This window comes from Hemicordylus capensis, chromosome 3, assembly GCF_027244095.1.
Source record: "Hemicordylus capensis ecotype Gifberg chromosome 3, rHemCap1.1.pri, whole genome shotgun sequence".
NCBI classification, from domain to species: Eukaryota; Metazoa; Chordata; class Lepidosauria; order Squamata; family Cordylidae; genus Hemicordylus; species Hemicordylus capensis.
Window position 1 is genome coordinate 197,813,106 of NC_069659.1, and position 26,997 is coordinate 197,840,102.

General features: G+C 46.1%; 1 protein-coding gene across 5 annotated transcripts in view; it reads left to right on the top strand.

Moving 5' to 3' along the window:
- Window positions 1–26,997, top strand: part of SEC24C (SEC24 homolog C, COPII coat complex component) — a 77,099-nt gene that overhangs the window by 41,916 nt on the left and 8,186 nt on the right. For all 5 annotated transcript variants that reach the window (XM_053312157.1, XM_053312159.1, XM_053312160.1 and 2 more), the window contains 12 exons: window positions 378–516; window positions 5,899–6,014; window positions 7,542–7,666; window positions 7,979–8,170; window positions 11,349–11,442; window positions 13,428–13,544; window positions 14,255–14,425; window positions 15,933–16,029; window positions 16,195–16,340; window positions 23,110–23,248; window positions 25,168–25,286; window positions 26,302–26,481. In XM_053312157.1, the coding sequence (XP_053168132.1) occupies window positions 378–516; window positions 5,899–6,014; window positions 7,542–7,666; window positions 7,979–8,170; window positions 11,349–11,442; window positions 13,428–13,544; window positions 14,255–14,425; window positions 15,933–16,029; window positions 16,195–16,340; window positions 23,110–23,248; window positions 25,168–25,286; window positions 26,302–26,481 (1,635 nt within the window). The remainder of the gene's footprint in view (window positions 1–377; window positions 517–5,898; window positions 6,015–7,541; window positions 7,667–7,978; window positions 8,171–11,348; window positions 11,443–13,427; window positions 13,545–14,254; window positions 14,426–15,932; window positions 16,030–16,194; window positions 16,341–23,109; window positions 23,249–25,167; window positions 25,287–26,301; window positions 26,482–26,997) is intronic.

Consider the following 26,997-nt stretch of genomic DNA (forward strand, 5'->3'; position numbering starts at 1 on the left):
ACGTGCTTTTCTTGCTCCTGAACTGTATGTTGTCACATCTTCCCTATAACACACAATTCAAAGGTACTGCCCTCCTTAAGTGGGATTAATTTACAATTGCATGCCTTAAATATGATGGTAGGATTTGCTGCAAAAAGGACTTATTCTCTCTTGTCCTGTCCCACCCTCTCTTTTTGGGGGATGTTGATAAAATATTCACAGATGATCTTTGTTATGGGACAGATGTAGGAAAGGCTTGTTGCATTGCTGACATGAACACTAGAGCAAAGTGCAAAAGGCACCCTCCCAGATACTCTTTCACCTGTTAGGGAGGGAAGAGGAAGTTGCTTTAAATAGTACCAATATCCAGATTTCTTTCTTTCTTTCTTTCTTTCCAGACTCCTCCTTATTTGGTAGATCATGGAGAAATAGGTCCTATCCGGTGTAATAGGTGCAAAGCCTATATGTGCCCTTTTATGCAATTCATTGAGGGTGGAAGAAGGTTCCAGTGCTGCTTCTGTAGCTGTGTCACTGAAGGTAAGGTTTTCTAATGGGAGGCATTTGTGGAGGATCAGTTAAATGATATAATCATGTCACAAACCATCAGAGTAGATTTCAGTTGTCTAAATACTAATATGTGCACTGCCAGTTTTACATTCTGGGCAAACAAAACCATCTGACCAAAGAACATACCTTACAAATATGGTTCTTGTGCAATCTGTGCATAGTGTTGGCCTGTAAAGTTGCAAGTAGCTGCTTGAAAGCATGTAGGCATTTCCTGCTGAAATCTCAGAAGTCAAAAGGTTAGCTAGATAAGATTTCAGTGGCTAACAGCACGGTTTCAGTGACCTGCCCAGCTCTGCACAAAACATCCAGAATATTAAAACTTGTAGAATATATTATGCAAAATAAATATGTGGTTTAAATAATTGTTACAAGCTCCAGGACCCAGCTCTTGGACACAGAATTCTAATGTATTTAATGTAATCTATAAAATTGCTATGCTCTTATAGAAAGGCAGATATTGAATTCTACAACCTTCAAGGAATAGACTGATCAATGCAGCCTGTTTGCCATGCTAAATTCTGTGATCTGTATAAATGATGCAACAACAAAAAATAGTGTGTGCTATCCTACTTTAATCCTACTTTTGCTTGTCATAGGAAATCATTTTCATCTGTAACTCACAACTAGCTTTTGAAATTTCATTGATGACATACTTCTGCACCTATCTTGGTAGTCTTGAGGCCAAGAAGCCTGCTTTTTGAAAAACAATTGAAGCTTAGATTCTCAAGAAATCGACTCCAAACACTAATTTTAGCACTTGTGTAACGTGACTGGAAAATACAGAGGCCTGCATCTTAAGGATCTGGATCTAGATCCGTCGACAGCCATAAGAATGGGTTCTGCACCTGCGCAGGAAACCCGTGGTAGCCATGCCTCAGCTTGTTGAGGCGTCCAAGCCCCGCCCCCACACAGAGCGTGCTATTTAAGGGCGGGCTGGGCGCCGTGTTCCTCAGTTCTTTTCCGACCACCTTTGCGTTTGGACCTTGGTCTGCCGCCTCTCTGTCAGAAAGTTCCTCATGAGTTCTTCATCGTTCTTTTAAAAAAAAACCAATGGATTGATTTTAGTGTATTGACCTATTTCTGGCTGACGACGATTCTAAATTTCTGACTCGGACCGGCTTACGACCCTCGACTGGCTTTGACCCACGGAACAGACCTGACTATCCCTCTCGCTCACTGGAATGGCTGAGGAGAAAAAGTTGTTTAAGAGGTGTGAGGGCTGCAGTGCCAAACTCCCCTCTAAAGACCTTTGTGATCTGTGCCTAATTTGCTTGGGTGAGGAGCATAATGTCTCCTCGTGCAAAATATGCCTATCTTTCTCCAAGCAGACACGGAAGAATCGGGCACTTCACCTCAGAGCGGCGATCTGTGATGAGGTGTTAAGTCCCTTGGCACCGGGCATGCCCTGTCCATCAACGTTGAAGACTCCTCCAAAGCTTACTTCGACACCGTCTCACTTGAAATCGATGCCATCGACCTCTGTGCATTCCTCGTCTCCTAGACGTGTCTCGACATCGAGCCGCCTATTGACGTCGAAAGCTGGGCATAGCTCCTCGACCCAACACCGTTTAAAAGCTCCAGAGAAGTCCTCGACGTTGAGATCTACATGACAAGTCTCTTCTGCTACCGACAGCAACCTCGACGTCGGCAAGCACAATAGGAATACAAAGCCTCCAAAACATCCAGCTCCTACTGGTGCATCGACCCTGGATAAACGACAGAAGTTAATAGATCTGACATGGGATAGTACTCCATCTCATCTGCCGTTCAGCGTTCTTCACTGACGTTACCAGCTCCCCCGACCTCTGCTCAGCCAGTCGATGTGGATCCTCCGACAACGAAACTGGTGTCCACCCGACCATCGACACCGAGCTTGACTTCGATGCTGACTTTTTCGATGCCAAGGGCAAGGTCACTTTCACCGACGCCGGTCCCCTTATCTCCTCCATCGACGCCGACTGCACCTTGCCCCACCGTTCCTTCAACATTGCATACTCCAGTGATTTCAGCATCAAAACAAGTTATTCCATGGTATCAGTCGCCTCTTCCTGTGTTCGACATCGAAGATACTACTGCAGATGCAGAGGTGGGCCTCCATCCTACTACGACACACATGCTTCTGTCGCTGCTGGATTCGACGGCGAGTACCCCCTCACAATTGACATTTAAGGGGTTCCTTCAGAAGAAGATTTGCAGTCCATCTCTGTTCCACTGCTTCGCTCAGTACCGTCACTCTCAGCAGTCCAGTTGAAGAGTTCCCTGCCCTGGCATACCTGCGGTTTCTCCCATACACCACCTGCCCACATATCGGGCTCCGGACTGGCGATAACTACCTGCTCCTAGGCTCCTTAATCAGAGGCAGCTCGATCTTGGGAACCCTTGACGTCCCTCCCCTCAGTTATGTCACTGACTACGCTACCCAAAGGTCCTACTAGGGTCCGTGCCACTATTCTCATACCTGCTGCTACCCAAACTGACATTCCTAACGTGCTACATCAGGCTGCTCAGACGAGACCCCCAGTGACTCGTTCCATAGCAACCAAAACACCAGCCATCTCTCCTTCACCGATGACCACAGCGCAGACTCAAACTGCGGTGCCTACGTCACCCACTGCCTCACCCTCGGAGCACTATGGTTCATCAGACTTTGAATCTGACCCTGAAGGGGAGGACACCATTGTGGAGCCCCCAGTTGATGTAGCTCCTTCCGTATATGTGTCTCCCAATGAGGAAATGAAGGCCTACCATAGACACGTTTGGGCCATGGCGAATGCATTGGGTCTTGACCTACGCTCCGAACTGGCAACTATAGACGACCCTGTCTATAACTTTATGCTTAAAGCGCAGTCTACGGCTCTGGTAGCCCTCCCGATGCTACCAGTAATAACGCGGGCTGCGAAATGTGCTTGGGAGGTCCTGCATACCTCCACCCCAACATCTAAGGGGCTGGAAAGCCTATACTATATAATGGAAAAGGATAATACCTACCTTTTTAAAACACCCTGCTCCTAATTCTTTGGTTATTGACTGTGCTTTTGCATCCAAGACTGGTAAACGACACGTGGTTCCACCTGAAAAAGAAGGGTGAAAGCTAGACCTACTAGGTTGGAAAAGTTATTCCACAGCGTGCTTGTCCATCAAAGTGGCGAACTATGCAGCATGTACTGCCAATTATACCCATGGTCTCTGGGAGAACTTACAAGCTGACCTCGACACTTTGTCCCCGGAAGAATTCAGGGACAAATTTAGCAAAACTCTGGAACGTTCAGGTGACCTCACAAGGCAGCAACTCAGCATTGCAAAACATCTTGCTGAGAGTGAGTCCAGGGCCATGACAGCGGCTGTTACCCTTCATAGGCACGCATGGCTGAGGTCAACCACATTGCTACTGGATATGAGGACAAGATAGAGGGCCTTCCCTTTGACGGCACTGGTCTGTTCAGTGAAACGAAAATGATGCCACTATGGAACAACTAAAAAAATCTAACTTTACGGCAAAGACGTTCACATCACAACCATCTACATCAACCTACTCGACCAAGTACCGCTCAGCCTACAACAAGCAACAACCCTTGTTCCGTCAACAAGAGCTTAGGGATTACCGGAAGTCGTACCCATCATATCAGAGACGTTCCTACCAGAACAAGTTCAAGTCTTCACAGGCCCAAGGTCCCAAGGTATCAGACACCCAGAAGCACCTTTGAAGTGCAAGTCCACCCACCATCACCTCTCCACATTCCATTCCTGCCGTCGGGGGAAATCACATCTCAACTGACGGATCACATCGATCCACCTCTGGCACAGCCTTACATCAAGCTGACACATCATGCTCCCACATGGCAACACATAACATCAGACCGCTGGGTCTTGAAGATCATATCTTCAGGATACGCCATCAAATTCAAGTTGATCTCACGGTTCACGAGAATGCGGATCACTCCTCCGTCTGCCACTCTACAGGAGGAGGTCAAAGGACTGTTGGAGAAAGGGGCAATTACCCTGGTGCAGTGGGCGGACAGGCGGGATGGGTTCTATTCCTGCTACTTTCAAGTTCCGAAGTGGGATGGGACATCCTCCCCATCATGGACTTTCGCTAATTAAACAAATTTATCTGCGTCAAGAAATTCAGAATGATGGCGTTGCAACAAATACTGCTACTCCAGGGCGCTCTCGTTCTATATGGCATGCACAAAAGACTTCAGATCCTCTTCACGCCTCTTCATTGCCTACAGTGGTTCCACCAAGGGCTCTTCAATATCTCGGCAATGGTTGTCTAGGTGGCTAGTTGACCTCATTCGGCTCACCTACAAGATATAACAAAAGACACCACCAGAAGCCATCAAAGCCCACTCTACTCAGGCCTAGCTTCTTCAGCAGCACACCTTTCGGGAGTTGGCTCCTTAGATATCTGCAAAGCGGCCACCTGGTCATCAAATCTCCCATTTATTAAACATTATGCCATAGATGTGTGCTCTGCTGTAGAGGCTAGCTTCGGGAGAAGCGTCCCCAAACGGGTGTTGCAATAGCACTACTGCACCCTCCTCCTTTGGGAGCTTGCTAAACACCCATTCTTATGGCTGTCGACTGATCTCGATCCAGATAAACAGGTTGCTCACCTGTAACTGATGATCTGGTAGAGATCTGTCAGCATCCATAAGACCCTCCCTTCCTACCCCTCTGCAGTAGTAGTGCTCTGCTATGCACATAGTGGTATGCTTGCTATTGCCCTTGGATTCATCAAGTATGAACTCACCTACTCACAGGATGGTCGTCCTCCATGGCAGTCGTCCAAAGAACTGAGGAACATGGCGCCCAGCCTGCCCTTAAATAGAACGCTTTGTGTGGAGGCGGGGCTTGGACACCTCAAAAAGCTGAGGCATGGCTACCGCGGGTTTCCTGTGCAGGCGCAGAACCCATTCTTATGGATGTCGACGTATCTCTACCAGATCATCAGTTACAGGTGAGCAACCTGTTTTTCTGAAGGCTGTCAGATTCTGTTGGTTACCTAAGCCCTTCCCAAAGTACTTGCTGGCATATAGAGACTTAATATGAATAAGCAATCATGGTTGCTGCAATGTGCACAAATCTGGAAGCACTCCATTATTTAGAGGAATGCTCAGACAACTGACAGAAACGTAATATGTGAAAGTGGTCTGTAGTTGAGCATACTGGAAGGAACAGTAAACATTTGACAAGTTTAGTTTTTTTACTCACTACTGGTGTTTTTCTTTGAGGGTGTGTCAACCTTGCCCTGTAGTGGCATCTAAACTGGCCCACCCTTACCACAGAAAACATCACTAAACTACCTAGGGAAGTGTGTGTATTGAGCATTTTTTCCTCCTCTTCCCCCAGTGCCATCTCACTACTTCCAGCACTTGGATCACACAGGCAGACGAGTGGACTATTATGACCGGCCAGAGTTATCATTAGGCTCCTATGAGTTCTTGGCCACTGTTGACTACTGCAAGGTATGCTACTTGTAAATACAGTGCTATGCTAAATATTGCCCCTTCCCTAGTGATGTAGGCTCAGAATATACATTCTAGATCTATTTGGAAGTCACTGATATCCAGACTAACACTGTGCCTGCCAACAAACATTTCACATGCATGGTGGTGGTGGGGAATCCTTGTCACTCTGCAACCTATTGTGCCTTCTGAAAATATGTCCTTGTGAAGTCCACAACACTCAAGAATGTATTTTTGGAAGATACAGTGGGCTGCAGAGGGAAGAGGAGATCGACAAAAAAAAAAAAAACTCATCCCCATTGAGCATTTGAAATGTTTCTGGCATGCACAGCATTAGTCTGGATGTCTGAGAATCTCCTTTTGTATTGCGAAGGGGAATGTTTTATGAAATTCTGTTACTGTAACAGGGCACTACGGTCTGATGTTTCAAATGAAATCCTGGAGAAATGAAAGCAGTAGTTGGTTGTCTGCTTACCTTGAAGATGAACTTTCATCTCAAACTCTGCATTTGTTGAAGTTGCTATTGACAAGTCTAGAAAAGATCCTCCAGCGTGTGAGCTGAGGAATGTTCTTATAAGTGCTTCTGTTACTTGCACATTTGATCACTTTTTACTTTTTCTGTTTCTAGACTGCTGCATCTCAAAAGTTTTTGTTAAAGAATAGGTAACTCTAAGGCAAATTTAAAATCCTTTGCCCATCCTTTGCATTTTAAAGGGAAAGAAAATTATATTTGTAGTGAGCTCTCTGAGAGAGCCTCCTTCTCTCTCAATGTGCTACATGGTAAAACTGAGACTGTCCTGTCATGAGGACATGCATCCTACCAGCTTCCCTCATAGCTAGCCCAGTTTGATGCCCTGGCTGAGGATTGTTACACAGATGTTTATTATGCTTATTATGCTATAACAGAGATATTGAGACAAAATTAGAAAGACAAAGCTATTGTAAGATACCGCCCATTGAGGTCATCTGAGGAGGTCCGTCTCCAGTTGCCACCAACTCGTCTGGTGGCTGCACAGAGACAGGCCTTCTCGGTCGCTGCCCCGAGATTGTGGAATGTGCTCCCTGCTGAGATACGATCCTCCCCATCTCTGTCAATTTTTTAAAAATACCTGAAAACCCATCTCTTCACCGAAGCTTTCCCAGCTTTTAAAAACTGTCTGTTTTTAATTTTATGGCTGTTTTTAAATTGTTGCATTGTTTTAACTTTTATATGTGTGTTAATTGTTTTTATGTTAACTGCCCAGAGATGAAAGTTTGGGCAGTATAGAAGTTAAATAAATTAAATAAATAAATAAATAAATAAAGTGTAGCTCATTGCAGGTATGACTCTACACAGTTGTACAGATGATTTGCATTTATTGTGCTAATGAAGCAATACACAAATATGCATGCTAATAATAGATCTGTGTTTAGATTGTGAGCTGTTTTAGAACATGGAACCATCTTCTCATTCCTCTTGCTATGTAAACTACATAAAAAAGCAGTAAATATTTTTAATAGCAGCATTTCTTTTTTTCTCCCCTTCAGAATAACAAGTTTCCCAATCCCCCAGCATTTATTTTCATGATTGATGTGTCATACAATGCAATAAAGAGTGGTCTGGTAAAGCTGATTTGTGAAGAGTTGAAGACTCTCCTGGACTACCTGCCCAGGTACCTGTTCAGATGAGATTCTAGTCATGAAATATGATAGATTTAGATTAATCTGAGTTGCAAGCTTCCGAAGATTTTTAATGTGAGGAACATATTCTTGGCTCAGTTATTTAGAAATGTTTAAACCCACCTTCCAGTAAAATATTCCCAAGGCAGGAACTGGTATTAAGAAACCCAAGCAGAGAGCTGGTTGTACAATTCCTTCAGTAGCTTTTGGAACAGAATATTTTGATCATGCCACTGTCTTATGAGTTTATTCTATTTGTCTTTGAGGGCCCTTTACAACCTATATTATTTTCTTTCTTTGCACAGAGAAGGAAACATGGAAGAATCCACTATCCGGGTGGGCTTTGTCACCTACAACAAAGTCCTGCACTTCTATAATGTGAAGAGCTCCCTGGCACAGCCACAAATGATGGTTGTATCAGATGTAGCAGATATGTTTGTACCTCTGCTGGATGGCTTCCTTGTGAATGTCAGTGAGTCCCGCACAGTTTTCAACAGGTAAATGGAAATTGGCACATAAGCAATAAGTGGCTTGACTGATATGTCCTGATACAGAAGCTATCATAGAACTTGTTTCTAGCAAGTTTTTTTAACCAATTCGTAAGCTTAAATGAGTAAAAGCGCATTCTGCATGCAGACGACTCTCAAGGTAAGGTGCAAACCACAAGGGCACCTCACGAATCCTGTCTCGACACAGAAGGGAGTCAAACAGGGCTGCATCCTGGCACCGCTCCCTTTCAATTTTTACATCAATGACATGGTGAGCCACCTTAGTAGCCCAGATGTTCACACTCCCAAGCTGGCAGATTGAAGCATTTCCTCCCTGCTCTACACCAGGCCTGCCCAAATCTTGGCCCCCCAGCTGTTTTTGGATGACAAGTCCCATAATTCCCAGCCACAGTGACCAGTAGCCAGGGATTTTAGGAGTTGTAGGCCAACAAGTTGGAGGGCTGAAGTTGAGCAGCCCTGCTCTACGCTGATGATTCTGCAATCCACTCTAGGACTACCATGGGTCTCAGAAGCACTAGCAGCTCTAAGTTGGCAGCTTTAGCTGAGTACTGCAAGAATGGTCAACTACCAAAAAAATTAGAGTTATGACTTTTGCCAGAAGACTTAAGACCCGTCCCTGGAGTATAAACAGCCACGAGGCCAAACAGGTTGCTTGTTTCAAATTTCTGGGGGTGATCCTCCATACCTCTGGCTCAAGAAAGGCCCACTGCAACTATGTCGCCCTCACTGCTCAGAGGAGCTCCGCCACCATCTTAAAATTCCTGTGGACTAGATGGGGCCAATATGTGCCCGCAGTGCTCAAGTCATTTGAGGCCAAGACCAGTGTTCCCTCTAACAGGGATTCCCAGAATCCCCAACCAAAGGCAACTGCAGTTGGGGATGCTAGGAGTTGTGAACAACATCTGGGAATCCCTGTTAGAGGGAACAGTGGCCAAGATGTTAGTGCAACTCCTCTATGGTGCCCAATGGGGGGGTGGGGTGGCTCCAATCTTGCCCCTTTGGAGCAGGTTCAGTCCAAACTTCTAAGAGCAGCCCTCCAAGTGCCTCGCTGTGTCTGAAACGCTGCCCCATGCTTGGAAATGGGCATGATAAAGGTTGAGGCCAGAGTGTAGATGACCATTCTTAACTTCTGGCTTAAATTATCCCTCAACCCTCGGGGCCTGGTCCCTTTGACCCTGTAGGCCAATTTTCACTCTTCCTGGAAATGGGCCGTGTGGACTAAATTGTCACTCCTGGGTCCCTCACCTCCCCCCACACACACTTTCTATGGACTGTGACCAGACAAAAACAGTAATTAAACAGAGGATAATGTACACTGACCGCTAGGCCAACCTAGGCAGGGTTTCGACCTTCCTGTCCTCAGAAAGGCTCAAATATTCTATCTCCCCCACTGCGTACCTGTTGCAGCTGGAAATACCAAGCCACGGAAGGGCTTGGAAATGGGAAATTGATTGTTTTAATGAAAGGCAGTATACAAATTTAACAATAAATAAAATAAAGGGCTTGTACCCTTGCCTGTTGTCATGCCCTCCCCTCTGCTGTATTGGAAGGCAAATACAGAAAGATCTCAAACACAGAGATACGTTGTCCCTGTGATACTGGGGAGGTCAGAACCACACCACATGTACTACTCTTTTGCCCCTTTTTACAGAGACAGTTGGTCCAAGCTTATATTTCCATTACTTCGCAAGTACCCTGGTTGCCCAAGCCATGTCTATACCTGGATGTTGGTTTTGAATGAAGACCCAGCCTTTACATATAACACTGCCAAGTTCTGTGTGGCAGTGTGTCAGATCTGCCGGTCCTCGACTGCCAGTCCATACCATTGCATCATCTCTGCATAGCTTTAAACTGCTGACTATTTTATCTTTTCTAGTGTTCATATCTTATTTTATAGCCACTGCTTTTTGCACTTTATATATATACATATTTTTTTAATATAGCTGTTCAATAATCTCACAGCTACCCTCTTTACTAAGGTGTAGCAGCTTTGTAATATTATAATATAGTTGTACAGTATTAGAGTGGTAACTTTAGTATAGATTTATGGTTCCATTATTTGCTTTTATTATCCTGAATCATGCTCTACTGTTTCGTCTTATGCTGGTCTTGGACCATAATAAAGATTATTGATTCATTAAAAGTGTATTAATGCTGAAACCCACATTCAGTATGAAGTTAACCCTGGTGAATTGTTAAGGTATCAAATAGTTTTACACTTTAGATTCTGGAGAGTGTGCTGGAAACTAATTGTACTCTAAATAAGAGGGTTGGGGGAGTTTGCAAAGATTTTTGTTTTCCTTATGGATTCACAGATGGCTGCAAATTTTTTGGCTGGTTTTGTAGCTAGCCAAAATTCATGATTGCTGGGACCCTGCTCCACTCCCTATGGAAAGGGGCAAAGTCTTGTCCCTCACCCTGGGCTGCACTTCAGAGATTCTTAGAGAGCCTCCAAAACTCAGCATGAGTTGGTGGGCAATCTTTTGCCCCAAGCTCAAGAGGAGAGCAGGAGGTGGCTTCTGTCATCCTGCACTTTCAAGGTGCTAAGAGTACAGAGCAACACAGGAGTCCCACCCATTCTCTCAAAGTTGGAGGAGGAGAGGAAATCATCCTCATAATTGCATTTGTGAGGTGCTCCAGTTGCCATGGAAGGTTACCAAGATGGGGACAGCCTTCTCCCCTGCATGCAGTTTGATTCTTGACATTGGAAAAAGTATAGTGCAGCTTTTGAAGCATAGTGCAGCTGCTGGAATAATACCTCACCCTCTTTCCAGCTGGAGAGGAGGGTTTGAGGTTGTTCCTGTCTCATTGCTTCACAAATGTTTGACATTCCTCAGAAACACAAGTCTATCTGGATGATCCCCAGGTCCAAGCTCCAAAGAAGTGCTGAGGCTGATCGCACTCACCAGAGGGAGAGCATAGTAAGAGCATTTGTGGGCTTCTACAGTATGTGCCCTAGAGATTTGGTTGCGTTAAGTTTTTAGCTTTTGTAAGCCATTCTCTAAAACTCTGCATATAATTGCAAACAACATTTTCTAAAAACTGTTTAAAAATGGACGCAATCAACATGGCAGGATGTCATTCACAATGTACGCAGTTTCAACAACTGAGGTTCACTTGGTTAATGTGATGTCCTTTGACTGACTTGCATTTTCTCATCTTGCAGCTTGCTGGACCAGATTCCAGAAATGTTTGCTGATACAAGAGAAACAGAAACTGTGTTTGCTCCAGTGATCCAGGCTGGCATAGAGGCACTTAAGGTTGTTTTGATGTTTATCATCAGTCCAAGCTGAACTCTTTGTCATATTTTCATTACATATTACTATCAGGTCTGAACTTCTCTGAGCACCTTGTAAACCTGCTGAAGTTCTGGGAGGTTGTCAGCAAAGTATAAAACATAATCTGTCATTGGCATGCAACTAATGTATGATCACGTGGCTAACTACATGCTGTGCTGTAACAGTATAGTGCATGATACCTGATAAAGCTGAAAAGGCAAGTACTCAAGGTACTCTATACTAAGCACTTAGGAACATAGGAAACTGCCATGTACTGAGTCAGACCATAGGTCCATCTAGCTCAGTATTGTCTACACAGACTGGCAGCAGCTTCTCCAAGGTTGCAGGCAGGAATCTCTCTCAGCTCTATCTTGGAGATTCCAGGGAGGGAACCTTCTGCTCTTCCCAGAGTGGCTCCATCCCGAGGGGAATATCTTACGGTGCTCACACATCAAGTCTCCCATTCATATGCAACCAGGTCCTTAGCCAAGGACCTTGCTTAGCTAAGGGGACAAGTTATGCTTGCTACCAGAAGACCAGCTCTCCTTTACTTGAAGAGTAGGGGTTGTGATGGGGAGTTCAAGAATGTGTTGTAAACAAGAACTTAAGAAGATATTGTAGACTTATTGTAAAGGTAACATGTGCTGTCGAGTCGGTGTCAACTCCTGGCGACCACAGAGCCCTGTGGTTGTCTTTGGTAGAATACAGGAGAGGTTTACCATTGTCATCTCCCGCTCAGTATGAGATGATGCCTTTCATCATCGTCCGTCCTATATTGCTACTGCCCGGTATAGGTGTTTCCCATAGTCTGGGAAACATACCAGTGGGGATTCGAACCGGCAGCCTAATTTTGCTTGCAATTCCAGAGCAATTAACTGTGTTACTCTACACCAAAAACGACCAGGAAACTCCTGGCACCTTTAAAGTCTAACGGTCATTGTGGCATGTTGTGGACTATATTAGATAAATGAAGCATAGTCCTCAGATGGCAAGCATATACAAAGGGATAAAAATGTAGACAATGGGCCAAAGAAGCCTGAAATTCAAGTGGAACAGTTGGTCTGCAACGTTCATATGCATACAAGATAAGCATGTGTGTATTTACTTGAGTCTTGCATACATTTGAGCCTAGTATAAAAATATCAGAAACCTAATGGATGTTGCATTTCATGGCTTTTGACCCCTCTTCAAAGTTTTCTTTCCCTCCCTCTATACCTATATATACTTCTCCACTATTGCATCTTCTCAGTGCCACCTGGTGGAGATCTTCTCAGTGCCACCTGGTGGAGATCTTACAGATGGTTCAGAGCATTCTTTAGTTCATTCTGGTCCAAGAACATAGACAAGGTGCTCAAAGCCTCTTGCCAACCATTTAAGACTTTAAGAGGAAAACGTACGAGCCTTTATGTTGGTTAAAAACAAGTGAGATTTTTATCGTCAGCATGCTGTTCATGAGAGAGTGTTCATATATATTTAGCAGTTTTTTAAATGTGCTGGTGGAATTGCATTCCTAAACAAGCTGCTACCGCATCTGTTTTCATGTGACTACAATTCTGTCTGCAGTATGCTGAGCGTAAAAACACTGCAGAGATTATTACTTTAGATAAGGCCCTGCTAAAAGTACTTGGGGTGCCTCAGTCTTGCTGTCCTTCAAACAAATTAGTTGCCTTTTTATTAAGAGAACCCCATAATATCTTAGTACACAGAGTACATGCAGAAGTATTTAATTCTAAAAATACCAGTTGCAGGGGAGCATTAGCAGGATACCCCTACCTCTTGCCTGTGGGCTTCTCAGGCATCTGGTGGGCCACTGTGGGGAAACAGGATGCTGGACTAGATGGACCTTGGGCCTGATCCAGCAGGGCTGTTATGTTCTTAACATGGGAGCTTAGGCATCTGACTTGTCAAAGATCCTCTACTGCTGCATTTGGCTTCTGACCTAAGGACTGTTATCTACTTGCTTGCAGGCAGCAGAGTGTGCTGGTAAGCTCTTCATATTTCATACATCACTGCCCATTGCAGAGGCTCCAGGGAAGCTGAAAAACAGAGATGACAAGAAACTGATAAATACTGAGAAAGAAAAGGTAATGTGTCCTGTATTTAAGTTGCATTTGTTTTCATCAATAAATCAGGTGCCTCATTTAAAGAAAGTTTGAGGAGAAATTACTAGTAAGACCGAACTATCTAGTAAAGAATCACCCCTTCATTTCTTCCTAATCCCCAGCAGCCTGCTTTTCTTTCTTTATCCCTTTCCACTCCCAGGATCTACCTCCTTCCACCCCCTCCCCAATACCTTATTTCCCTTTCAATAATTGATTGAAATTCTCAGCGATATGGTTAACATTTGCACCAGGAGAACATGCTGGATCAACATGCTCTATAAAAATATCTATAACCTTTGTTATGGTAAATGGGAAATGTGAAACAAAGGTGGTTTTTAAATGAAGTGGTTCATAAGATAGGGAGAAATAGTAGGAAATATTTATGTGTGAAACAAGAGTTAGCGGTTGAACTCTAGAACCAAAGGTACAGTTTAGTTCCTCTGAATCATCACTTAATTTCTTTTCACCTAGTCTGTATAGCTGATTTTACTTCCATTGTTGGTCATATGAATAGAGGGAATAATCTTAGCATATTGTATTCTTAGAAATTGTCAGATAAGCTCAACCTTTCTCTTCTGATAGCACTATGAATATTTATACACTGCTTTTCAACAAAAGTTGTCAAAATGGTTTACATTGTAAATATATAAATAAGGCTTTCTAATCTCTCTGCTCCACCTTTTTCTCCGTAGACTCTGTTTCAGCCTCAGACAGGCTTCTATAGCAACTTAGCCAAAGAATGTGTAGCGCAAGGCTGCTGTGTGGATCTGTTTCTTTTTCCAAACCAGTACTTGGATGTGGCTACTCTGGGGGTTGTTCCTTATCAGACAGGTGGCTCCATTTATAAATACACCTATTTCCAGGTATGGTCTGCTTTCATTCAGGATGCGTACTTTGTATAATTAGTTCGTTTAACAGTAGTTGCCGTGCTGGTCTTAAAGGATAAAAGACAAAAAATTAAAATAACTTTTCATTGGAGCAACAGTTGGTATGGGAGTAGGCAACCTCTTGAGCTTCAAAACTGATCTGGCAGTGCTGTTACTGAAAGAGCAGCTCTCCTGTTACCTTTCTCGGAAGACGCGAGACTACTTCTGAAGTAATTCTCCCTGTGCTCAGTGAAAACAAGGTGTGAGAGCATGGCCGTGGCCGCCTGTTGCAGATGCGTTTGCTGGCCATGTCCACTGGTGGCCACGCATTCACTGCTCATGAGCAAGGTGGTGTACCTGTGCACATCAAGCCAGTAGAAACCCTAAGTATCCAGAGTTCCCGCTGGGCTGTGGCAGTTATACCCCCCCTTGCTCACAAATGCTGAATGTGTGGTGGGCAGGGTCAGCTGGCATGCTCTTTCTTGCTTCCCCTTCCCACATTCAGTGGGGAGGATTGCTTCAAAGGGCTACTTGCCAGCTGATGACTTCTCTGAAATCTGAAGGCTTGCATTCTCAAACATCAAGTTGGTACAACAAGAGATCATGTTATACTTCTATCAGGTACAAATTGATACTAATTTGGTATTTCCGAAGACAATATAGATTTGTTCAGGTGAATTATTCTTGTTCAAGCAGCATGCACTGAATCTCTCTCTCTCACACACTCACATACACCCCTAAATCTCTGCCTTTACTTGTCATGCCCTAGGAATTTTCCCATTACACATTTGAAATTAATGTACTGGAAATTCTCTAAGCATATATGCTCTGCATTAGTAAATGACTTTTCCACAGTCAGTTGACATTGGATTGAAGAATTGTTGGTGGTCTTTGTACAATTGGCAGTCAGTAGGTTGAGGAGGAATTACTTCTAAATATGTGGATATTTAGAAGCAATTTCTCACTTCCCAGTTAAGAGAGCTACAATAAATCTGTGAGCTGCTCCAAATGTCATCAAATTTGCTTGCGTTTGCCGCCCCCCCCCCTCTGGTTTTGTAACATCTTTGGAATGTCCCCTTCTACCCCCACCCATGTGAACCTCAGAAGAATTCTATTTTCATTTACAGATAAAAATGAACTGAGATTGGTTGTGATGCCTGAACCAACAAATCTTGGTTTCTTCTAATCGAATTACTTGAAATAAATATCTGAACCAGAGGTTTGAAGTGGGTTCCTTAAAATGATCCAAAGAAATTGGGGATGTCATGCAGAATTCAAGGTTTAACCTTGGTTGCATGCGACTTCTGAACTGACCCTGTGTGTGGTCTGTGCATGCATTATATGTGTGTGTAACTGAATTGGATAGAACTGGCTTCTGTAGTACTTGAAGCAATGAGATTATGAGTCCTGTGAGATATTCAGGTTGAGAGTTTCTACGATTCTGACATGCATAAGACACTTCCTTATTGGTTTTGTGAAATCTGTTGTTGGTTGTATGTGCTAGGTGGAAACTGATCAGGAGCGCTTCTTGAATGACTTGCGTAGAGATGTTCAGAAAGAAGTGGGCTTTGATGCTGTGATGAGGGTGCGCACAAGCACCGGTGAGTATGTATAAAGGGGTAGTACATTCAGTTGGTGGATGAGAGCACACAGGTATTGCCTAACCTGCTGCAACATGTGCTGTCACTGAGGATGTAAATCCTTTTGCTCAAAGGAAGCATCTGAACTGGCTTACTCTAAAGGGTTCTCCTCCTTTTCCCTCCTAGGTATTCGAGCGACAGATTTCTTTGGAGCTTTTTACATGAGCAACACAACAGATGTGGAGCTAGCAGGCCTGGACTGTGACAAAACAATCACTGTGGAATTCAAACATGATGATAAACTGAGTGAAGACAGTGGAGCACTTCTTCAGGTGAGGAGTATAGGAGGGGACTGGCTGCCATTTTTTAGGTATGCACTTTCTCAATTGCTGGCAGCCAGGGGCATCTCATTGGGTTATCCCTTTCAGGAGCTCCAAGGCAGGACAGAATCTAATTGGACAAAAAGATAAGTCCCGCCTACCTGAGCCCGAGGGGGATAACTCCTCCCCAGTTCTTTCTGTCCTCGGCAGCTCCAACGGCAGCTTTTTTCCTCGCTCCTCTTGCACCTCAGTGTTTTTTGGCTTTCCCTTGCACTTCTGCTTTCCTTTTTTCTTCATTCTTGCATTCTTCCACTCTACTCTATCCTCCTATATTTTTTTTTAAAAAGGACTTTAGAACTTTTCACAGCTTTTTTCCTTCGCCTTTCCACCCCTCACCCCTCCGCTCCTCTGTTTATGGAGCAGCTGTTTGGGGGCAGAAAGGCACTTTTAGTTCCTTGGGGGCCCACTCAGCCAAACTTCGGACTGGGCCTTTCCCGACCCTTCCAGGGACCGCCTTGCCGCCACCCCCGGTCCTTGCAAAAGGGAAGCTGGAGCGCTCTCATGCTGAGCCACGCCGAGCCGTTCCGGCCGCTTCAGAGCTTCCAGAACGTGCAGCAGCGACCTCACAGGCAGGAATCTCGACTGCTCTCGAACCCACTGCTACAGCTGCGTGGGCGCTGGCTGCGAATCCGCCTCCTGCGCCACACACTGTGAAGCCCTCCGATCATCTCCCGCCCTCAGGCCGCAAGACGCGTTCGGTTGCGGCGGCCCGCAGGAGAGCAGGGGTGGAGTCCCCGAAGGAAGCGCCCTGTGGCCTACCCTCCACCCACCTCTGAAGAAATCAAAGCAATCTCCCTGCAGACACAGGAACTCCGAATGGTGGAGAGGGCACGCAAAACCGCAAGTACCTCCTCTGGGGCAGCGGAGGAGGGGGGTGCCCAGCTCAGCTTGGCTTTCTCCAAAGAGGGGACTGCAAAAAGTGTAAAATCTGCTGCTACCTCCCCGAGCCTAGCTTCCAGGGTAGCAGCTGCCAGTCAGAGCCCAGTATGTTCTTTACCCAGAACTATTCCACCCGAATGGCAAGCCTGGTTTAAAAATGCTATAATTGATACCGTTCTCCAGGTTAGGCTACCTAAAAGACCTAAGTCAAAGAAATCTAAGTGAAAATCTAGAGGCAGGTCACCCAGCACTGAATCCACTGCCAGCGCCTTTGTTCCGCCTCCTAAGAAAGCTAAGACCAAGACTAAACACGTTGTGCCAGTCATTACCATTCCCCATGGTACGGACACTCACTCTTCCGAGGGGAAGAGCCTTCATCTGTGTCCCAACGCCTATTTGTGGCAGAGGATTACACTCCTCTAATGACAAAAATCATTAAGACAATTGGACTACAGGCCAAGCCCACGCAAGAGCAGGAAACATATAAGGGGGACTTGGTTTTTCCCAGAGCAAAGGCCAAGGAATTCTTACTCCCTATGCCTGAATTATTCTCTGACGTGGTGAAAGAAGAATGGCTCCTGCCCACCCAGAATTGCAGGCCCATGGCCATAGCTAATAAATTTTACTCTTTCCAACAGAAGGCATCGGACTTGCTTAAGACCCCCAATACCGATGTCCCCATCGCCCAACTGGTGTCCGGTTCATTGGTGCCAAAGGACAGTGAAACGTCCTTTAAGGATCTAGGGGACAGAAAGGCTGAGCTTTCATTTAAAAGAGTACATGACAACTCAGCCCTGATGACCTGCGCTACCTCGACCGTCTCTATGGCAGCCAGGGTGTCCTTGCTATGGGTCGATGAGTTACTTACTAACCCACCATCTGATCCAGTTCGCATGCGCCAGCAACTGCTAAAAATCCAGAAGACGCAGGCGTTCATGGCAGATGCAACACTGGATGCCATCCGCTTTTCCGCCAGAGTATCTGCGGCCACGGTGGTGGGAAGGCAAAATCTATGGTTAAAAAACTGGCAAGTTGACCCGTTGTCTCAACTCAATCTCACCTCTGTACCCTATGACTCTGCTAAACTTTGGGGGGAATCTGCCTTACAGGACTTGCTGATTGACTCCAGAGACAAAAAGAAGTCCATGCCGACCTCCATTCCCAAGAGGACTGACAGGCCCGTGTCTTGCAAGCCATTTCAGTACCGGCAACCAGCTCAGTCCTTTCAAGGCTTCCGCTCCTTTAGAGGATCGGACTACAGGCCACAGAGAGGATTCTGGAACAGACCTCGCCAACCTTTAGAGGCACGGGAGCCTTCAAGAATACTCCTACCTCTAAATCCAGGCAAATACAGCAACAGTGACGCCAGGCCCACCTGGCATGGGGGGCGTTTGTCCGCGTTCCTCCACGCATGGGAAGCCTCTACCTCAGAGGAGTGGGTCCCAAACATCATCAGGCACGGGTACAGAATAGAATTCATCTCTTCTTCATCCTTCAAGTTCCTCCCAACTCCACGGTCACGGGCGTTCGAAAAGCATTTAAGGATGCTCCAGGCCATTCAGCACCTGCTAGAAATCAAGGCCGTCGAACCAGTCCCCCCACAGGAGGAGGGCAGAGGGGTCTATTCTATTCTCTTCACCGTTGACTTAAAGCAATTAAACAAATTGGTTCACAAGGACCATTTCCGCATGGAGACCCTAAGGTCCATAGCAGAAGCCCTGCACCGCCACGACTTCCTGACATCAATCAGCCTGAAGGAGGCGTACCTTCACGTCCCTATTCACACGGACAGCAGAAGGTACCTCCGCTTCAAATACGCGGGTCGGCATTTCCAGTATGCAGCCTTGCCGTTCGGACTCTCGTCCGCTCCCCGCGTGTTCACAAAAGTCCTCGCACCACTGATGGCGCGTTTACGCAATCAAGGGATCAGGGCCTATGCGTACCTCAACGATTTGCTCCTGCAATCTCGTTCCAGTCTAGAAGCCCAGAGGGATCTAGAGACCGTTCTCTCAGTTTTGGATCTCCACGGGTTCACCATCAACATTGAGAAGAGCCACTTGACTCCATCACGACAAATCCAACACCTGGGAGTCGTTATAGAAACAGCAGCAGCCACTATATCGCTGCCCACAGACCGTCAGCTAGCTCTCCAATCGGAGGTGAGGCAAGTCATAGCAGCCAAAAGGACCCCACTCAGCACTCTGGCAAAACTGCTGGGCCTCATGGTGGCCACGATAGAAGCGGTACCATGGGCTCGATTCCACCTTCGCGATCTCCAGTGGTTCCTCCTCCCATACCAGCAGGCGATCGCCAAGAAGTCCAAACTCCTTCTGGAATTGCCAACTACGGTCAGGTCCTTCCTCCAATGGTGGTTGATACCAAACAACCTCCTACGCGGCAAGCCTTTCTTGGACACCCCCCCCCCCCAGGATCATCATCATCCACAGACGCCAGCGACCGGGGATGGGGAGCCCAGCTTCAAAACCTCTCAGCTCAAGGTCTCTGGTCTCCCCAGGAGACGACACACAGCATCAACTGGAGGGAGCTCAGAGCCATTCGACTGGCTCTCCTGGCATTCCAAGCATCCATTCAAGGGGGGCATGTGCTGATAAAAACAGACAACATGGCGACCAAGGCCTACATCAACAAACGGGGGGACCCGATCCTGCTCCATGTTCCAGGAAGCGACTCTTCTCTTATCCTGGGCGGAACACCACGTAGGACCCCTGATTGCTCACCATGTGAAGGAGGAGCTCAGTGTGGTGGCAGACGGGCTCAGTCGTGCAGATGTTTCTCCGGGGGAATGGAGTCTACACCCAGCAACGTTTCAGCAGATCACAGAAAGGTGGGGCACCCCGGTCCTCGACCTGTTTGCGACTCCGACCAACAAGAAACTACCGGCCTTCATGTCAAGGTTTCCCTGTCCGGGCGCGACCACGACCGACGCAATGTCATCACCCTGGCTGGAGGGACTACTATATGCGTTTCCGCCAACCCCACTACTGGCGAGAGTGCTCCGCAGGATCTGCCTCAACCAGGCAGAAGTCATTCTTGTGGCTCCATTTTGGCCCAGACACCCCTGGTTCCCTGAACTTCTCCATCTGGTGACCGCTCCACCATGGGAACTTCCTCCAGTACCAGACCTGCTGTCCCAAGGGCCCATCCTTCATCCCAATCCAGCATGGTTGCGCCTTGCCGCTTGGAGACTGAGCGGCTCCTCCTCAGGAAGAAAGGTTTTTCTGATGCGGTCCTGAGCACCATGTTGGCTTCCAGGCGACCCTCAACGGAGAGGATATACCAGTACAAGTGGAGGATGTTCCCACGATGAGCTTCTAGACACTCCATACCTCGGGGATCAGCGTCCATCCAACATCTTCTTCAATTCCTGCTGGAGGGCTTGGAGAAGGGCCTCCGCCCTAACACCCTGAAACGTCAAGAGGCATCCCTGCTTCCTCTGCTGGGGGGCACAGAATCACAGATATCCCAGGCACAGGCTGACCTTCGTCGGTTCCTGAGAGGCGCCTCTCTACTGTCTCCTCCTACTATACACAGGTTCCCCTCCTGGGACCTGCACATAGTCCTCCGAGCCCTCCAGTCCCAGCCCTTTGAACCTATTCGGTCCATCCCTATCCGGATACTTACATTCAAGCTGGCCTTCCTCGTGGCCATCACCTCGGCCAGGCGAGTATCTGAACTGAGGGCTCTATCTGTAAATAAATCCTTCTGCATCTTCCTTGAGGATGCGGTCCGACACATTCCGGACCCCTTCAGGCGTCCAAAGGTGGCATCCACTTTTCATATTTCTCAAGACATATTCCTGCCATCATTCTGTCCTCGACCAACTCATCCCTCTGAAAAGAAATGGCATAAGCTGGACGTACGACGCTGTCTCAAGGTCTACATCAGGAGCTCCGAGTCATTTAGAACCTCAGAATCTTTGTTCGTCTCCTTCCACCCACGTTCCGTGGGCTCGGCAGGCTCATCCACGACTATCGCCAGGTGGATAAAAGCATGCATTTCAATGGCTTACGAATCTCAGCGCCTCAGACCACCAGCATCTATCGTAGCACGCTCCACGAGAGCAGCAGCAGCAGCATCGGTGGCCTTCTCCACCCACGCATCTGTCGATGAAATCTGAAGGGTGGCCACATGGGCCTCCGCTTCTACATTCACCAGGTACTACAAGATTGATGAATATGCATCAGCCAGGGCTTCCTTTGGGAGACGAGTGCTCCAGCAGGTCCTTCCTCGATCATAGCTCAGACCGCCCCCGCCCATATTGGCTAGCTGTGGTATGTACCAATGAGATGCCCCTGGCTGCCAGCAACCGAGAAAGGAGCGTTAGTTCCACTTGCCGTGAAAGCTTCTTCTGGTTGCTGCAGCCAGGGGCATCTAGGCCCATCCAGCTACGGCGTTCTGACCTACTTTCTATCAAGGACCGGGCTTCACAGCATCAAGACTGGGGAGGGTGTCGGCTCAATGACTCCATCCCAGCTGCCCGTTCTTCTTCTTTTCCTGCTTGTTCTCTTCTATAGGGTGCTATCCTAGTCCGCCTCTCGGCCCGAAAGAACTGGGGAAGAGTTATCCCCCTTGGGCTCAGGTAGGCGGGACTTAGCTCTTTGTCCAATTATATTCTGTCCTGCCTTGGAGCTCCTGAGAGGGATAACCCAATGAGATGCCCCTGGCTGCAGCAATCAAAGAAGCTTTCACGGTAAGTGGAACCAACACTCCTTTCTCTGCTGCTGGATGAGGACATCTTTAGTGGGTTATCCTTCCCATGTACTCCAGAGGCAGGACTATGCAAAATAGGTCAAAAGCATTAAGAGCCTGGGAAGGATGACACCACCTAGTTCTTTCAGTCCTGTGATCCAGCTCCAGAGACAGCTCCTCTTCTCTTTGACTCCCTACTCCACCTGCTTTTCCTCTCCTTTCTAATTCTTCCCTTTATTTACAAAACAAAAGCAAAAACAAAAGCAGTTTTCTTCTATCTCCTTCTTTACCTTCCCTTGCTGGCTATGGAGCAATCAGTTACAATCCGGAGTATACTGGTGCCTAAAGGGGAGAATTCTACATCCAGCTTCCCTTCTCAGCTGAAGCCTCCTGGGTCCTTCTTTCAATGCTCAGGCATAGCGCAGGGCACAACAGGCACCATTAGGTGCTCCTTGTCGCAGGCTCCTGATCCAGAACAGGATTCCAAGGAGGATGGTCTAATGACCAAAAGGCTGATGCTTATTCTACTTCCCAAAGGCTATTCATACCAGAGGATTTTCATCCCCTTATGTTCAAGGCTATTACTACTCTAGGTTTACAGTCCACACCTTCTGAAGAGTTTCTTCCTGAGGTTAGATGAACTATTTCACAATCCTTCCACTGATCCAAACCAACTCAGACAAACATTGCTAAAACTTTAAAAGGCGCAGGCATTCATTACTGACACCTCACTGGGTTCAATACGATTCTCAGCCTCCTCCACTACGTCCGTGATAGCAACTTGTGGGTAAAACACTGACAAGTGGACTCGACTTCACATGCAAATGTTAGTTGCAGTGCCTTACACTGTGACTAAATTGTTTGGGGATGAAGCCCTAAAGAATATTCTAGTTGAAACTAAGGATAAGAGGAAGGTGCTACCTCCTTTTCCCTTCTAGTTCTTGCTTGGAAACGTTAAGAATATTCTGTGCATTTTTAAGCATATGTCAGTTTTATGAACCATTACTGTTTCAAATGGAAAGTAGCCGGGAATACTTGCAGTGGGATTGAGTTGTTTCTCAAACAGAGACTCTAATAGCTCTGCTTATAATATTCTCTCTCTCTTTTCCTCCCCCCCCCCCCGCCCCGGTAGTGTGCTGTATTGTATACAAGCTGTGCAGGGCAGAGGCGACTCCGCATTCACAATCTCTCCTTGAATTGCTGCACGCAACTGGCTGATCTTTACAGGAACTGTGAGACAGACACACTTATCAACTATTTGGCCAAATTCGGTAAGGGGCCATCCTGTCATGATTGATTCTGACACTTATGCCCATTTCCCACCCAATATGGGGCATCAAAGTGGCTTATGATTAAAACACAGAAATAATCATTTCCTGGATTGCATAACCCTTTGTTTGTTTGTTTGTTTGTTTGTTTAGCTCTTCAACACAAACATTTTCAAAGTGGCTTGCATAGAAAATGAAAGAAAATAATTCCCTGTCCCCAAAAGGACTCTGTCTAAAAAAATAAGCATAAGGTAGACACCATCAATAACCACTAGTAGTATGCTGTGCTGTGGCTGGATAGGGACAGTTGCTTTCCCCTTGTTCAATATAAGAGAGTCTCTGTTTTGAAAGATGCCTCTTTGCTCAGGTAGGATATTACGTAGAGGAGAACAGGAAGTCTTGTGGAGGATAAGTTGCTTGAAAAAACCTGCCTAGGTTTCTCCCACACTATTGATCTTGTTAAATGAAATAATGCCCTTTCTTCCAGATCTATCTAGTCATATGGGCAGGGTGTACCTGTAATACATTGTGAGTGGTGGATTTCCATACAAAGGTGTCTTAATCATGACTTGGCAGTAAAGCTATATTTATTCACATGGCAGTGAGAAAAAAATCCCTGCTTATGTTGGCTCTCTGCTACTTCTGCTTGTGGCAAGTTGGTTTAGTGCATCTGCCACCATGCACACCACTGTGAATTCCAAAACTTGACTGTCTTCATAGGAGGCAAAAAAGTGCTAAGTAATATGCTAGGGACAGGCATGGATCGCTGTTAGAGGTCCAGTTCACATTCAGACTGCTCCATTGAACCGCAAACAGATCCGGCGGTTCAAGGTAGCACCGGTGGGGGGCAGTGAGTGGCACCTTTTCAAAGTAAAGATGCAGGTCCTTACCAGCGTGACCGCTGCTCCAGGCAGCTTCCTGCTGCTGCAGTGGCATAGCTCCATCACTCATCTGGCCTCCGCACATGCACAGAGGCCATTTTTTATTTTATTTTATTTATTTTATTTTTACATTTTATATCCCGCTCTTCCTCCAAGGAGCCCAGAGCGGTGTACTACATACTTAAGTTTCTACTCACAACAACCCTGTGAAGTAGGTTAGGCTGAGAGAGGAGTGACTGGCCCAGAGTCACCCAGCTAGTATCATGGCTGAACGGGGATTTGAACTCTGGTCTCCCTGGTCCTAGTCCAGCACTCTAACCACTACACCACACTGGCGTGGTCAGCAACACCATGCTGTTACAAGGCTGCATTGCTGCCACATGTGAGCTGCTGGGGGGAGCACCTCCACAGCAGCAAACTGCCTGGAGTGGTGGTCACACTGGTCAGGACCTGCAACCTTACTTTTAAAGGTGTCACTTGTTGCCACCACAACCACCACCACCCACAGCGGCACCTCAAACCGTTGGGCTGGTTCATGGTTCAGCCGAGTGGCAGACTGGTCCAAATTTGGATCAGACCCCAAACTGCGGTCTGTGCACCCCCCCCCACAATATACACTGCTGAAGTCATTGATGTTCCTGGGGAAAGAATGATCAGTAACCATTGCTTTGTCAACTGTCTCTTGATTCAAACAGTTAAGATGACTTCCCACATTCTTTTTTAATACGAGGGTCCATAGCTCAGTGGTAGAACATATGCAGAAGGTTCCATCCAAGTTCAGTTTCTGGCATTCCCTGTTAATGGATCTCCAGTGGAAGAAGGACCCAGCTTGAGATCTTGGAGAGCTGCTAGTTTGGATGAACCAATGGCCTGACTTTGTATAAGGCAGTCTCGTATGTTCATATTGCCAGAGCAGGACAGGCAACATGTCAAGAAAAATTAATCACTTGTTTGTTTTTTAGATGAGCAAGTTACTTAACGTTTTTACATCAACATGTACTTCTCTTTCTAACTAGTTTGGGGGTTTTTTTGTTTCTGAAGCATATCGTGGAGTTCTGAACAATCCAGTCAAGACTGTGAGAGATACACTGATCAATCAGTGTGCCCAGATCCTCGCATGCTATCGGAAAAACTGTGCTAGTCCCTCTTCTGCTGGACAGGTAATGGCTCCAACTTGATCATGGGGTGCCAGTTTTGAGTTGGAGTACATAAAGAGCAACCAGAAGTGGTTAGAAAAGATCACTTGGTAGATGCTAAAATGGAGGGGAAGCTGCTGGCTTGTTCCTACAAGATCCCCAGACTTGCTTCTCAAATAGCTACCTTTTGAAATAAAATAGCATGTTGGTCCTCCTGCATTTCACAAAACGTATCAGCCAAGCAACAGAGCCTAGGACTTCGTTCCTGGATTATTTTCATGTTCATCTAGCACAGTGACAATGAAGATACTTTATCATAGGGCAGGCTCAGATGACATGCCAAAAGCTGAAACTTTGGTTCCCAGAGTTCAGCAGCAAGCTCAACTTCTGGTGTGTGCAATATGCCAACATTATGTCACCTGAACCTGCCAGTGTTGGTATACTGGCAAACTGCCCAGAGACGCAAGTTTCAGGCGGTATTAAAATATGTTAAATAAATAAATATTTGGCCCAACTTAGTGCTTCTCAACCCAACATCTGTAACCAGTTCAAATCAAAGTATCTTTCCAGGCCTATCCAGTACTTCAAGATAGCAATCTCACACAAGGGCTCTCACAGAAGTGGAATGTGCCATCTTTACTGATACAGAACAAAAGAGAGACTGTTTATAGTTGCCTTGTAAGAGCTTCGTGTTCTCAAAGATTTTGTAATGTAGCCACAAGGAAAAAGGCTTCAAATCTAATTGGATACTTATGATTTGTTTGCCATTCTGATTTGAAGTATTGTCTGCACAGACTGGCAGCAGCTTCTCTAAGGTTGTAGGCAGGAGTCTCTCTCAGCCCTATCTTGGAGATGCCCAGGAGGGAACATCTGCATGCCCTTCTGCATGCTCTTCCCAGAATGGCCCCATCCCCTAAGGGGAATATTTTATAATGTTCACACATGTAGTCTGCTGATGCTATATAAAACTTGTAACATTCTCAGTCTCTTGTATCTTTCTTTGTTGAATGTTTCTATTTTCATGCCTTTTCACTTGTAGCTGATTCTCCCAGAATGTATGAAACTGCTTCCTGTGTATCTGAACTGTGTCTTGAAAAGTGATGTCCTCCAGCCTGGGTCAGATGTCACTACTGATGACCGTTCCTACATTCGCCAGATAGTCACCTCTATGGATGTGGCAGATACTAATGTTTTCTTTTACCCCAGACTCTTGCCACTGGTATGTGTACAAAAGGCTCTTAATCTCTCTTAAATGTTTATATCTTAAACATGTAGCTAAGAGGGAAGAGAACTGGATGAAGCTGTTCTAGGAAGTGTGATGAGGCGGCGGGGAGTGGAGAATTGGTAGCATTTCTGCACTATGTCAGAATATATTATATGGAAGACGGTGTAAATAGCATGTCCTGCTTGGTGCTAATTAGGTCTCACACTTTTGAAAAAGGATAATGACAAATGTAAGATGAATAAAAGCATTGAAAACTAAGATTTGGGGAAGCATTGTTCACAGAGACTGAAGGAACAGGGAACATTTTGTTTAGGAAGTTAAGGACAATGTGATGGTACCTTATATTTATATTGCTGTCATAAAATGGAGTCCTCTGTAGCTTTGCTTTCATGGGCTGAGACCCCCAGAGGACTGCATGTTAAGTACCACACTTGGGCTTTTCAGCTATTTCTTGAGAATAGTTGGAGGATGCTCCAAAGAGGCATTCCATAAGATCCAAGTCACTGGCAC